At 40.4% G+C, this 12,839-nt stretch overlaps 1 protein-coding gene across 1 annotated transcript in view; it reads left to right on the forward strand.

Annotated features, from left to right (window-relative positions):
* Nucleotides 1–12,839, forward strand: part of CHRNA5 (cholinergic receptor nicotinic alpha 5 subunit) — a 60,240-nt gene that overhangs the window by 44,616 nt on the left and 2,785 nt on the right. The window contains exons 2-5 of the mRNA XM_079915155.1: nucleotides 3,532–3,683; nucleotides 8,404–8,448; nucleotides 10,009–10,118; nucleotides 11,807–12,635. Of these exons, the coding sequence (XP_079771281.1) occupies nucleotides 3,532–3,683; nucleotides 8,404–8,448; nucleotides 10,009–10,118; nucleotides 11,807–12,635 (1,136 nt within the window). The remainder of the gene's footprint in view (nucleotides 1–3,531; nucleotides 3,684–8,403; nucleotides 8,449–10,008; nucleotides 10,119–11,806; nucleotides 12,636–12,839) is intronic.

A 12,839-nucleotide genomic window follows, 5' to 3' on the forward strand; every position in this document is an offset into this window, starting at 1 on the left:
TTCTGATGGGAGGGACTGGTGGTGGGTAGAGCTGGCTGTTGCTCTGGTGGGCAGAGCTCAGTAAAACTTTAATCTGCTTGTCTGCTGATGGGTGGGGCTGGGTTCCCTCCCTGTTGGTTGTTTGGCCTGAGGCGACCCAACACTGGAGCCTACGCAGGCTCTTTGGTGGGGCTAATGGCAGACCCTGGGAAGGCTCATGCCAAGGAGTATTTCCCAGAACTTCTGACGCCAGTGTCCTTGTCCTCACGGTGAGCCACAGCCACCCCCCGCCCCTGCAGGAGACCCTCTAACACCAGCAGGTAGGTCTGGTTCAGTCTCCTATGGGGTCACTGCTCCTTCCCCTGGGTCCTGATATGCACACTACTTTGTGTGTGCCCTCCAGGAGTGGTGTCTCTGTTTCCCCCAGTCCTGTTGAAGTCCTGCAATCAAGTCCTGCTAGCCTTCAAAGTCTGATTCTCTAGGAATTCCTCCTCCCATTGCTGGACCTCCAGGTTGGGAAGCCTGACATGGGGCTCAGAACCTTCACTCCAGTGGGTGGACTTCTGTGGTGTAAGTGTTCTCTATTTTGTGAGTCACCCATCCAGCAGTTATAGGATTTGATTTTATTGTGATTACGCCCCTCCTACCGTCTCATTGTGGCTTCTCCTTTGTCTTTGGATGTGGGGTATCTTTTTTGATGAGTTCCAGTGTCTTCCTGTTCATTATTGTTCACCAGTTAGTTGTGATTCTGGTGCTCTTGCAGGAGGGAGTGAGAGCACGTCCTTCTACTCTGCCATCTTGAACCAATCTCCCCTCATTTCCTCTTTAAGTAGTGAGGGAAGAAAAACTACTCTTAAGTAACTACTGTGATCAATACTAAGTATTAAACTTTAGGAATGCCAAACTAATGAAATGATTCCTACGTTCCAGGATATTGGTTTCTTTGGTGACCCAAGACTTATGTGACATAATTGAAAAATAATGCAGAACAGTATGATATAAATGAGAATAGTATAATATAAATGCCCCTGGATTCCAAGGAACCTAGGTTGAAAGTGATTGATTTAAAGTATTTATTTTGAGTAGGATGAGCACACATTAACTATTCACAACAACTTTTTTCTTATATGTATAAATTTATTTATTTTTGGCTGCATTGGGTCTTCAATGCTGTGTGCGGGCTTTCTCTAGTTGCAGTGAGCAGGGGCTACTCTTCGTTGTGGTGTGCAGGCTTCTTATTGTGGTGGCTTCTCTTGTTGCGGAGCACGGGCTCTAGGCGTGTGCGCTTCAGTAGTTGTGGCATGTGAGCTCAGTAGTTGTGGGCTCTACAGTGGACTCTAGAGTACAGACTCAGTAGTTGTGTCACACAGGCTTAGTTGCTCCATGGCATGTGGGATCTTCTTGGACCAGGGCCCCAAGCTTTTTCCCCTGAATTGTCAGGTGGATTCTTAACCAGTGCACCACCAGGGAAGTCCTCACAGCAACTTTCAAAATATAATTTTTTAGTTTGATTCAGTTTCTGTAGAATTTAGCTTATATACAGTATCACATTTTCGGAGCCAGTCCTTACTACTGGGCTGTAAATGTGGATGCTGTCTTTGATTACCAGTGTATTTCCTGCATTTGGCATGGTGCCTGATACAAGGCACATTCTGTTAAATGTTTGTTGAATGAATGAATGAACAAACACTGGTGTGGGCTTGAGGTCTCGGCATGTGATATTAAGCTCTTTTAGAAAGTTGTCCCAAGGTGGAAGATGTTAGGGTGGAAAGAGCAAAAGGTAGAGGGGAGGCCTTCAGAGCTCTGCCACTGATGAGCTCTGTAGCACTGGCCTTTCTGGTCATATATCCTCATTTGTGAAGTGAGGGAATGTATTGGATCATCTCCCTTTTAATATTTTGAGGTTTATGAGCAGTATAAACTTAAAACATTTAGAACCAGCTAAAGAAACATAACCTCTAAGTAGAATTTGAGTGCGCCATTAAGGTTTTGTGCTAAAATACCACTGACCTTTGCACCTGGCATTTCTGTAAAGTTGTGCTAAGAAAATGGTATTTCTAGTATTGGATGTACTAAGAAGGTATTCACAAGGCAGTATCTTAAATGTTCTCATTAAGTAGAATGTTAGGATAAATTTATCATTTTGTTTATTTATACCCTATCTACTTTCTTTCAAACAAAATTTGAGGTGGCAATTCAAGTTAGTATTTTTTTCCCTAAGGCAAAGTTTCCTTAGATTCTGTTAAAAAACATTTTGTTATCTCTGTCTTTTAAACAACCTTAAACTTTTGTTGTTTCCATTTTAAAATAGGATCAGAATAGGAGAAATGGTTCAATAATGCTATTTTAACTTGAACCTCTGAAATTAACAGCTTTTGAACATTACAAAGAATGCCTCTCTAGTGTATAATATTCTAACTGAATTGAAATATCTCCATTGCTGCACGTTTCAGCATAAGGAGGCTTTTACAGAGGCATGGCACAAACTCTATGATATTTATAGATCAAATCAAATATCTTAAATTGCCCAGGGGAGCAAGACGTAAACTCTGAGGAGTAAGCTGCTCTATTAATGAAGAAATAAGCAGTGAAAGAAAATCAGGGAATGGGTTTCCTCTAGCTAGAGTAACCAGATACTTTTTAATAGCTCCAAATAGAAAACATGGTCTATCACAACAAAAAGAGAAGATTTTGTGAAAGTGCTAATTTTCTGTTAAATCATTTCTTTTAGGTTAGAGAAAGGCCAACACTAGCTACTCTAAATCCCTATGTATATACTTTATGATAAATAAGCCAGTGACATTTTGTTTTAAATAAATGTTTTTTCTTTGTAAAATCATGAGTCTTGAGTAAATGTCATCCTTGAATTTCACACATTCCACATTTCCTTGATAGAGACTCCAGTGTCCATAAAACACTGAAAACTCATTTCTTTAAAGAGGCTTACTTAAGCTTATTAGAAGTGTAAACATAACTGTGATCCGTAAATCTAACCAGTCTTTGGCTTATGGCATCTAAAACTTTTTAAATTTTATCTTTTTTTTTTTTTAAGTCTTAGGCCCTAAGGTAATTGTATACAAATGTATAGCAAACAGATGTATGACAAATCTGAATAATTTGTTCAATATTTATATATTTGTATATTAAAAGCATGTAAATTAAAGCATGTTTATTTTACATTTATAGTTGATCAATAAACCTTAATATATCTGTTTTCTAGGTTTGGAATTTTATGACAAGCAACCCCCCTAGCCCTGGTAATTTAAAAGCTTTTGTTACTTAGTTTTTAAATTACTCTGTATTAAGTACTGAGTGCTTCTTTTGGAATTCAGCATATTTCCATGTGAATAATCTGATTTAACTAAGAAATATATCTGAACCAGAGTGTCCCTTATTGATCACAAACATTTTAAAATCTCCTTCATTTTAAAATCGCCTTTGACAACAGCCTAAATAATACTTTGGTTCATTAGTAATGCGAAACTTTTTTAAAGTAGAGGTATTTGGTGGGAGAGAAGCCAATCCACTAACTTTTAAAAATTTGTTATACAGGATTAGCTGAACCATCCTTTGTTGCCAAACATGAAGATAGTTTGTTTAAGGATTTATTTCAAGACTACGAGAGATGGGTTCGTCCAGTGGAACACCTGAATGACAAAATAAAAATAAAGTTTGGCCTTGCAATATCTCAATTAGTGGATGTGGTAGGTGTGCATATCATTCCATATTCAATTTCATACAGGTCTATGGAGAGCGTATTGTGTGCCCAGGCACCGTGCTCGGCTGCAAAGATTACAAAGGTGAATGAACATAGTCCTTTTCCTCCAGGAACTCACCAGGGAAAAACAATTATTACACCACAGACATAGGAATACTGTATGTTTACATAATCTTGTGTAGTTTAGAAATCATTTTATCTCATTTGGTAATTAAAATAGGTCTATTTTTTAATAAATTCAAAGATATTAAACCCTTTATATGGAAGTTTCTCCTTAAATATGTTAAAAAATATGACCAAAAAGTCAAAAAATTTAAAAGAAAAAACCCAAGAGTTAGAGTTGTAGATTTTTAGGACCGAAAAGGGATCTCAACAGATCATTGCCTCAGTATCACACTTAAAACATTTCTTAGGTTTTTCCATGTGACATTTACCAGGTAGTAAATTCCCCATTGTAACTTGTTCTTATTGTCAAGAGATTATTTCTATTTTAAACTAAAAGGTTCACGCTAATTTTTAAACTAGTTTATTCTTTTTCTGATCATGTCAATCAATAATTGTTTCCCTGTTGTGTTCCCAGAATAGTCAAATATGTGTGTGTGTATGTATGTATGGACACAGATAACATTTATAGGTGTGCCTTTATTTTCTGATTAGAGAGGCAATGCATGATTTTTGGAAAGAATTTAGAAAGTTCAAAAAAATACGAATAAGAAAATAAAACTTGACTGTAATTCTACCACCCAGAAATGACCATTGGTAACATTTTGTTGTATTTCTTGCCAGTTTTTTCTTTGTGAATATGTTACAAAATTGAAGTATTATTTTAGATATAATTTTGATTACTGCTTTTTCCCCTATTGTTACATGATGAACATTTTCTTATTATATAATCTTCAAATGTAATTTTTAATGGCTGTATTTCATTTATAATTTATTTAAACCTTCTCTTATTGTTGGCAGAAGCTTGTTCCCAATTTTCCCTATTATAAAGGACAATGATGAATATTTGTACATAAATGTTTGAATTTCTCCTTTCCTTAAGAAAGGTGATGAATCAAAGGATATACATTTTTGAAGTCTGTTGACTGATATATGTAACCTAATTGCTTCCAGAAAGATCAATGAATATGGACTCTGTGCTTGATCCTTTGCTAGGCAATACAGGAAGATTTTAAATATAAATTAAACATAGGGAAGTAGGAAGTAAGTTAGTAGGGCTTGCTTTCAACTTTTCTTTCTAGCTGGGGCTGTCAGCATGTAAATGGAGTAAGTGTAGAATGCCGCAGTACTAAATCGTGATGTCACAGAGATCTGGGATTTCAGATCTTGATGATTGAGATTATCAAAGAAGCCTGGGTAGAAGAAGTGGCACTTGAGCTGGGCTTGTGCTAAGTGTAGGATCTGGCATGCAGAGAGGAAAGAACTTTAATAACAAGGAACAGTATAATCACAGGTACATAAGCGATACTGAGCCTTTTTGTTCGGCTGTTTAGATCGATGGTCTGACTGGATGGTAGAGGAGGTGAGGAGTGATGCCTGTGTGCCACTGTGCCTTTGCTCCTGCCATTGCTTCTGTTTGGAGAACTTTCCTTCTCAGCACAAGCCCTTTATCCTTCAAGGCCAAATTCATCCGTCAGACTCTGAAATCTGAACTTCCTAAGACAGTCTCTCTTCTGTTCCAGTTACGCTGACTGGCACTCAAGTGCTGGCAGGGCCGCCTCAGAGCAGAGTGAGCTTTAGTCCTTGTGTCTGTCCCAGAGCCTAGCATGGTGTCTGGCACGTAGTAAATGCTGAGTGAATGAGAGATCTGATGGGTAACAGACATGGTAAAAGCAGTACTTTAAGAGGATCAATAAGATAATTAAATACGTGGCTTCAAAGAGTGAAAGATTAGAAGCTTGAGAGGCAAGTTAGATCAAATATAAGAAGGAACAGGACTTGACCACTGAATATGGAGGGAGGCATCTTATTTTGAAGCCTAGGTGGTTAGAAGGGTAACCAATTTGAAAGAGAAAATTGGTTGTTATGGGGGCAGGGCAGAGAAGACGATGGGTTTGCTTTTGGTATGAGGTCATTGTGGTCCATTCAAAAGAAAATGTTCACTGAGGACCTTGGAAGGTCAAGACTGGCTCCGAGGTGAGAGAAGAGGCTGAGGATGTCAGTTTGGAATTGCTGGCCTGGGGGTGATTGTTGAAAACTTTGAATTGATGCAGTTTTAAAGCAGAGAGAGCAGGAGCCTGATCCTTGAAGAACATTCATAGAAAGTGGTAGAAGCAAGGGTTAACCAAGCAGAGACGTTGAGGAAGGGTTGCTTCTTGAGAGAAGAGCCCAGAAAATATACGGCCGGTGACAATTAGAGGGGAGGAGGACTAGAGTCAAGGAAGATGAGGGTCAAGGGCCCTGGACATTGATAGAAGCTTCACTGAATTGCTTCTCAGTGGGTTTATGTTCCTTTTAATCGCTAAGGTCTTTGCCCCGCAACCTTGTGATCATGTTTAGTGGCTCTTCCTTGAAGTTTCCTCAGATTCCTATCTTACTTCCTACGTGTTCTCGCTCTGTCTTTTTAAAATATCAGTGTTGGCTTGCTTGTTTTATTTTTATGGTCAGGTTAAAAAAAACCCTATTACCCCTAAAACTTTCCTGCCATGCTTATGAGTAGTTAACATTTCTTTATCTGTGGTTTCCTCCTGAGTGTCATCATACATTTGTCTTCACTCAGTTTGGTTTTTTTTTAAAAAATTAATCAATTAATTAATTTATTTATTTTTGGCTGCGTTGGGTCTTTGTTGCTGCACACAGGCTTTTTCTAGTTGCGGCGAGAGGGGGCTGCTCTTCATTGTGGTGCACGGGCTTCTCATTGTGGTGGCTTCTTGTTGCAGAGCGCAGGCTTCGGTAGTTGTGGCTCATGGGCTCTAGAGTGCAGGCTCAGTAGTTGTGGCGCACGGGCTTAGTTGCTCCGCGGCATGTGGGATCTTCCCGGACCAGGGCTCGAACCTGTGTCCCCTGCATTGGCAGGTGGATTCTTAACCACTGTGCCACCAGGGAAGTCCCTCCGTTTGGTTTTTGTTGCATCCTCCACTGTGTTGAACACGTGATAGATGCTCAAGAGATACTTGAGGTTAAAAGAGGCTGTATCCCCCTAAGGCCATGGCTAACCCACATCTTTGGGGCCCGTTGTGAACTTATGGGTTTTTCTTTTATCTATGTTACTATTAAAGATACTAAGTATGGACTAGGTCCTAGCTCACAGAGCAAAATCTATGTGTGTTCACATTTTTCTGGTGAAAAGGTCTATAATTTTCATTAGATTCTCAAAGACGACCTACTGCCATGCAGCATCACAGGTAATATGTTTACCAGAACTTTCCTAATTTTTAATGCCTCTGGTTAGAACTTTTGTCTGAAAGGCATATTCTAATACAGGGCTCAGCAGTTATTCTGGATGGTGTGTGACTTTGGGGTGGACGGTAGAGCTGGTGGTGTAGCGTTTAAATTTAGGAGTTTTGAGTTTTAGAATCGGTTTTACCACTAATTGGTGGTGTGATTTTAAGCAAGTTGCCTCACTGGGCCAGTTTTCATATTTGCAAAATGAAGGGATTACAGTAGATAAAATCTCTAGGTCCTTTCCAGCTCTAGTGTTTTAATCAAGGAAAATTGCTCATTGGAAGACACAGTGTCAGAGGGATGGCCATGCTGTATTTCCTAGGACCCATTCTTTCCATGTAGGGACCTAACAGCTGTCTTTGTCCCTAGGGATGTGCTTCCTTCTGGCCTCCTCCTTTCTCCTAGGTCATTCACCTGTTGTTCGGATGGGATAGGGAATGGAAACACTCCAGTCACCTAAGCTATTTATATCCCATCCTCTCTACCCAACTGTAGGGATTGCCTCGTGCTTCTGTGTGTCTGTGTGCTCTGAGCATTGTATCCTACACAGGGTCTGTTTGTGGTTGATGATCATGGTGATCTTTTACTGGTTCAGTTGGCTTCATGATATTTCAGTAAAACTTAATGAAAGAGTTATCACTTTAATTAGGCCTTGAAAATTCAGTGAAGAACTGGCGTAAGTGAAGGTAAGACAGCAGGAAGGTGTAAGTAGCAAGGACCCCTGGTCCTCTAGAAAAGTAGGATGTAAAAGCTTTATGAAGTTGCCATTCAAGGCTCTGACATCCATATTTTTTTCTACGTAACAGCTCCATGGAGAGATTCAAATATGTGCCTCAGCAGAAGCAAATGACAAGTTATAGTCCCTCAAGAATGCACACATTGTATCTCACTGATTGTAAGATGCACATTTTTCCACATTTTAGCACTTCTGAAGTCAAGATGTCTTATAATTAATGACAACTTACAAGTCATTATCACCCTTTTTCTTTCTCAGTGCTAAGTACATAAAATAATGTTGTGATTCTTAGATTGCATCTTAGATTTGAGGAAATGTAGTAGCCGAGACTATTAATATTAAATCTAAAAATGCCAATGGTGTCCTTTCGGGCAGCTTATCTGAAATACAGAGTATGTTGGAAGGAGTAATGTGAAATTAGGATGGTAAAAATATCCTGCTTTTCTAGAGAACCAGATTGATGAACAGAACGTAGGTACTATATATAGAGGAGTGTTTATATAAAACTGAGAAAATTCTTATTTAAAGAATTATTGTTTCCATAATTGAAATAATCAGACTTATTTAAATTTTTATTTCATAGGATGAGAAAAATCAGTTAATGACAACCAATGTCTGGTTGAAGCAGGTATGTATAAAATTCAAGGGGCCACCCAACTGTTGACTGGTGCCACTGTTATTATAGGGTTTGTAGCATGAGTATCTGGTCTTGGTGGGTTGGCAGGAGGCAGAAGGATGAGGTAGATGGAGTCTTGTATTCATTCAGTTAATATTATTTGAGTGCCCGCTAGATGCCAGGCACTGTTCTGGGCACTGGGGAAACAGCAGTGAACAAAACAGACAAAAGTCTAGGCCCTCAATGAACTTCATTCCAATGGGGGGAATAAATAGGAAGTTGTATAGTACCTTTCAAGCTGACAAGCTTGGAGAAAAATACACCGGGAGAGCAGATAGGGAGGGTTGGGGACTGTACTTTTAAATAGGATGGGCAGGGGAAGTACCACTGAGAAGGTAATATTTGAACAAAGACTTGAAGGAGGGGGAGAAGCAAGCTATGTGAGTATCTGGAGGAGGACTGTTCCAAGCAGAGGGGGCACAAACGTGCAAAGGTCCTGAGGCTGGAGGGTGCCTGGCGTGTTCAGGGAGCAGCAAAGAAGCCAGCTGGCTGGAGGTGAGTGGCCATGGGACGGGTGTAGGAGATGAGGTCAGTGAAGCAACAGGAGGCCGATGGGTGTTCCTAGCATAGGTTATGAGTAGTGGCTTCTAGGCCACTGTAGGATTTTGGCTTTTACTCTTCAGTGAGATGGGAACAGGCAAGAATGTAATGATTTATTTTTATGTTCATAGTCTCTCTTATATAAAGGACTTCTTTTCTTTCTGGGCCAGATGTCCCCAACTGCTGTTGAGTGCTTCCCTTTGTTCTTTATAATTGCTGATTTTTAATACCTACTGCCAGTTTCCTAACCCCCAATTCCTGAAAGACATGTGTGCTTTCCTTGGGGTGCAAGTCTTTTTTTTTTGCGGTACGCGGGCCTCTCACTGTTGTGGCCTCTCCCGTTGCGGAGCACAGGCTCCGGACGCGCAGGCTCAGTGGCCATGGCCCACGGGCCCAGCCGCTCCGTGGCATATGGGATCTTCCCGGACCGGGGCACGAACCCGTGTCCCCTGCATCGGCAGGCGGACTCTCAACCACTGCGCCACCAGGGAAGCCCGGGGTGCAAGTCTTGACGTGATCACAGAATTGTTACTGTGTGGAGGTGGGACAAGGTGTTTAACTATGTGGAATGTGTAATAAATCCAACTGCTCTTTGCATGGACCAGTCCAGCCAGTCATTGACAAGACAGCTAGAAAAGAGAATGTTTCCCTTGAACTTGGACTTTAGGTGCCCATGGCTGCAGCTCCTGGGCATGGTCAGCTGGTGGGAGAAGAGGTGTTGAGCAGATCCATGAATGTACGCAGCTCTGGTCCTCGCCTGTGTCTCCTGAGGACCATGGCTAGAGCCACCACATGAGGGGACAGGGCTATATCCTCCAGTGCCCATAAGAAGGACGTGGAGGTGAGTTTTCTTTATTGGGAGTAGAGGTGACTTCGTGTCTGAAATGTCTGGATTTGGCAAAGAGAGTATAGCTTTCAGTGTTTTTGACTGTTAATTTTATTGAAATTGAGTCAGGTTTCTTTGTTTTAAAGGAATGGATAGATGTAAAATTGAGATGGAACCCTGATGACTACAGTGGAATAAAAGTTATACGAGTCCCTTCAGACTCTCTCTGGACTCCAGACATTGTTTTGTTTGATAAGTAAGTTATATCCAGAATACCATTTTTTGTTTTCAAAAGAAAACAACTGTATTACTATTAGGCACTAGTAATTTTTTCTTCCTTTTGAAAATTGTTTAGCTATAAAGTCAGAGGACTTCATCTCGTGTTCTCTCATTTCATGAACCTACAGATAGGTTCTGTGGATCCTCTCCCTTTTTTGGTATATTGTTTTCTGATCGTAAGTGTTCTTGGATTTCAAAAATTTGTAAAACATTTGGGAAGTCCAAAAAGGCATAAGGAAGTTGGGGGGAATATAATCAATCCCGTTATTACCATCTCTTGGTGGCAACCACTGTTATAAACTTATACGCATGGTGGGCTTACTCTGTGCCTGGCATGACGCTCAGTGCCTTATCTTTATTCATTCAGTTCTCAAGATAACCTTATGAACTAGGTACGATCACATCTATTTGACAGATGAGAAAATGGAGGCCGAAGATAGTTACACTTGTCCAGGATCACACAGCTCACACGTGGTGCGTGGGGAGTAGCCTGACATCCCCATTTACACTCTTATTTTCTAGACTACATATTTGGCAGACTGCCTTCCAGATTTTTTGGTAATTTTTTGGTAAAAATAGTTAAGGTAATTATGTAGGGTAATTTTTTGGTAAAAATAGTTAAGGTCATGCTTTATGTTTAAATATGCATCCTTCTAATTTTGCTTTAAATACTGTATAAGAATCTCCCAGAATGAGGAATGTTGGATTAACTATTAACTCATATTTGTAGGTATTCTACCTAAGTGTGTTTTGAGGATGGTTTTTAACTTAGGGGAGAGGATACTTCTGGGTGCCAGTTTCATTTTTTTCTAGGACCAACCACTCCAGGACATTTCTGGGAATTTGTGCTTATCCTAGTGCACTTTGTCTTGTTTGCAAGAAGGCGTTGACATGAGGACAGAGCAAATGCTAAGCAAAAAATACCTTTCACTTTTCAAACCTTTACCTCCATGCTTCTCAACATGGAAGGAGTGAACAAAGCATGATGCAGCTTCCTGGAGCATCATCTTACTCTAAGTCATTGCAAACATTTGGATATTTAACATGGATATATCACATAGGAGTGTGCAAAAGTCACACGAATTTTAAGATAGAGAGCAATATTTCGAAGATAGCTCATGTTGGTGGTGATGTTTCCTGCTAGACTTCTCCAGTGCGTGAGTTCACACGATGGCAGAGTTGGAGAGGGACGGCTGTTTTCCAGGGCTGTGCCCAGTTTGGGGCTATTGTTCTTTCCCTGTCAGTGTAGGAAGCGTCCAGTATCTGTCATGGAGGGAGAAGAACACTGAGGGGAGAAGGGGACGTCTAGGAATGTGGATTCAGGTTCTGGCTCTGTGCACATCCATTGTTATAAATTAGCCTAATTACATTTTGTGTGTAATCAAAGTGAAATCATTTCAACCACTTGAATCTCAGGATTCTGTGAATATAGATCTGTCAGTCCTGGAGTAGACATGGACATAGGGGTTTAGTTTCAATGGAGTTAGATATTTAAGGGCAGTGTCTTTAAACTAGAGTCCCCTACGTGGAGCAGGTATATCCCAAGTGTAATAATTTAAAAAGTATTTCGCGCTATGGTATAGGTTTTCTTTTATATTAGGCTTGTAAAACGCACGCCCAGGTTGTTTAATCTCTGCATTGTTACTGTGCATGTGTGTATTTCAGTGCAGATGGACGTTTTGAAGGGGCCAGTACGAAAACTGTCGTCAGGTACGATGGCACTGTTACCTGGACTCCACCGGCAAACTACAAAAGTTCCTGTACCATTGATGTCACATTTTTCCCGTTTGATCTCCAAAACTGTTCCATGAAATTTGGTTCTTGGACTTACGATGGATCACAGGTTGATATAATTTTGGAGGATCAAGATGTTGACAAGAGAGATTTTTTTGATAATGGAGAATGGGAAATTGTGAGCGCAACAGGAAGCAAAGGAAACAGAACCGACAGCTGTTGCTGGTATCCTTACATCACTTACTCATTTGTAATTAAGCGTCTGCCTCTCTTTTATACCTTGTTCCTTATTATACCCTGTATTGGGCTCTCGTTTTTAACCATACTTGTCTTCTATCTTCCTTCAAATGAAGGTGAAAAGATTTGTCTCTGCACTTCAGTACTCGTGTCTCTGACTGTCTTCCTTCTTGTTATTGAAGAGATCATACCCTCATCTTCCAAAGTCATACCTCTAATTGGAGAATACCTGGTGTTTACCATGATCTTTGTGACACTATCCATCATGGTCACTGTCTTTGCTATCAACATCCATCACCGTTCTTCCTCAACACATAACGCTATGGCTCCGTGGGTCCGCAAGATATTTCTTCAGAAGCTTCCAACACTGCTTTGCATGCGAAGTCATGTAGATAGGTGCTTCAGTCAGAAGGAGGAAACTGAGAGCAGCCGTGGACCAAAATCTAGAAACACACTGGAAGCTGCACTTGATTCCATTCGCTACATCACAAGACACGTCATGAAGGAGAATGATGTCCGTGAGGTCTGTGACCGCGTATATTTACAAATGCAGATCTGTTTTAATTCTAAGTCGGGCAAACAGCATGACCCTTAAGACTAAGTATAGATTGAGGGCCAGAGATGTTGACACACTGTTCTGTGAAAGATCTTTACTAAAATTTTGGTTAAAACATCTGCAAAATGTGGCATGTACACAAATCTCACGTCTCCTTTTCCCCCATCAGCA

This window comes from Stenella coeruleoalba (assembly GCF_951394435.1).
Source record: "Stenella coeruleoalba genome assembly, chromosome: 2".
Classification (NCBI taxonomy): Eukaryota; Metazoa; Chordata; class Mammalia; order Artiodactyla; family Delphinidae; genus Stenella; species Stenella coeruleoalba.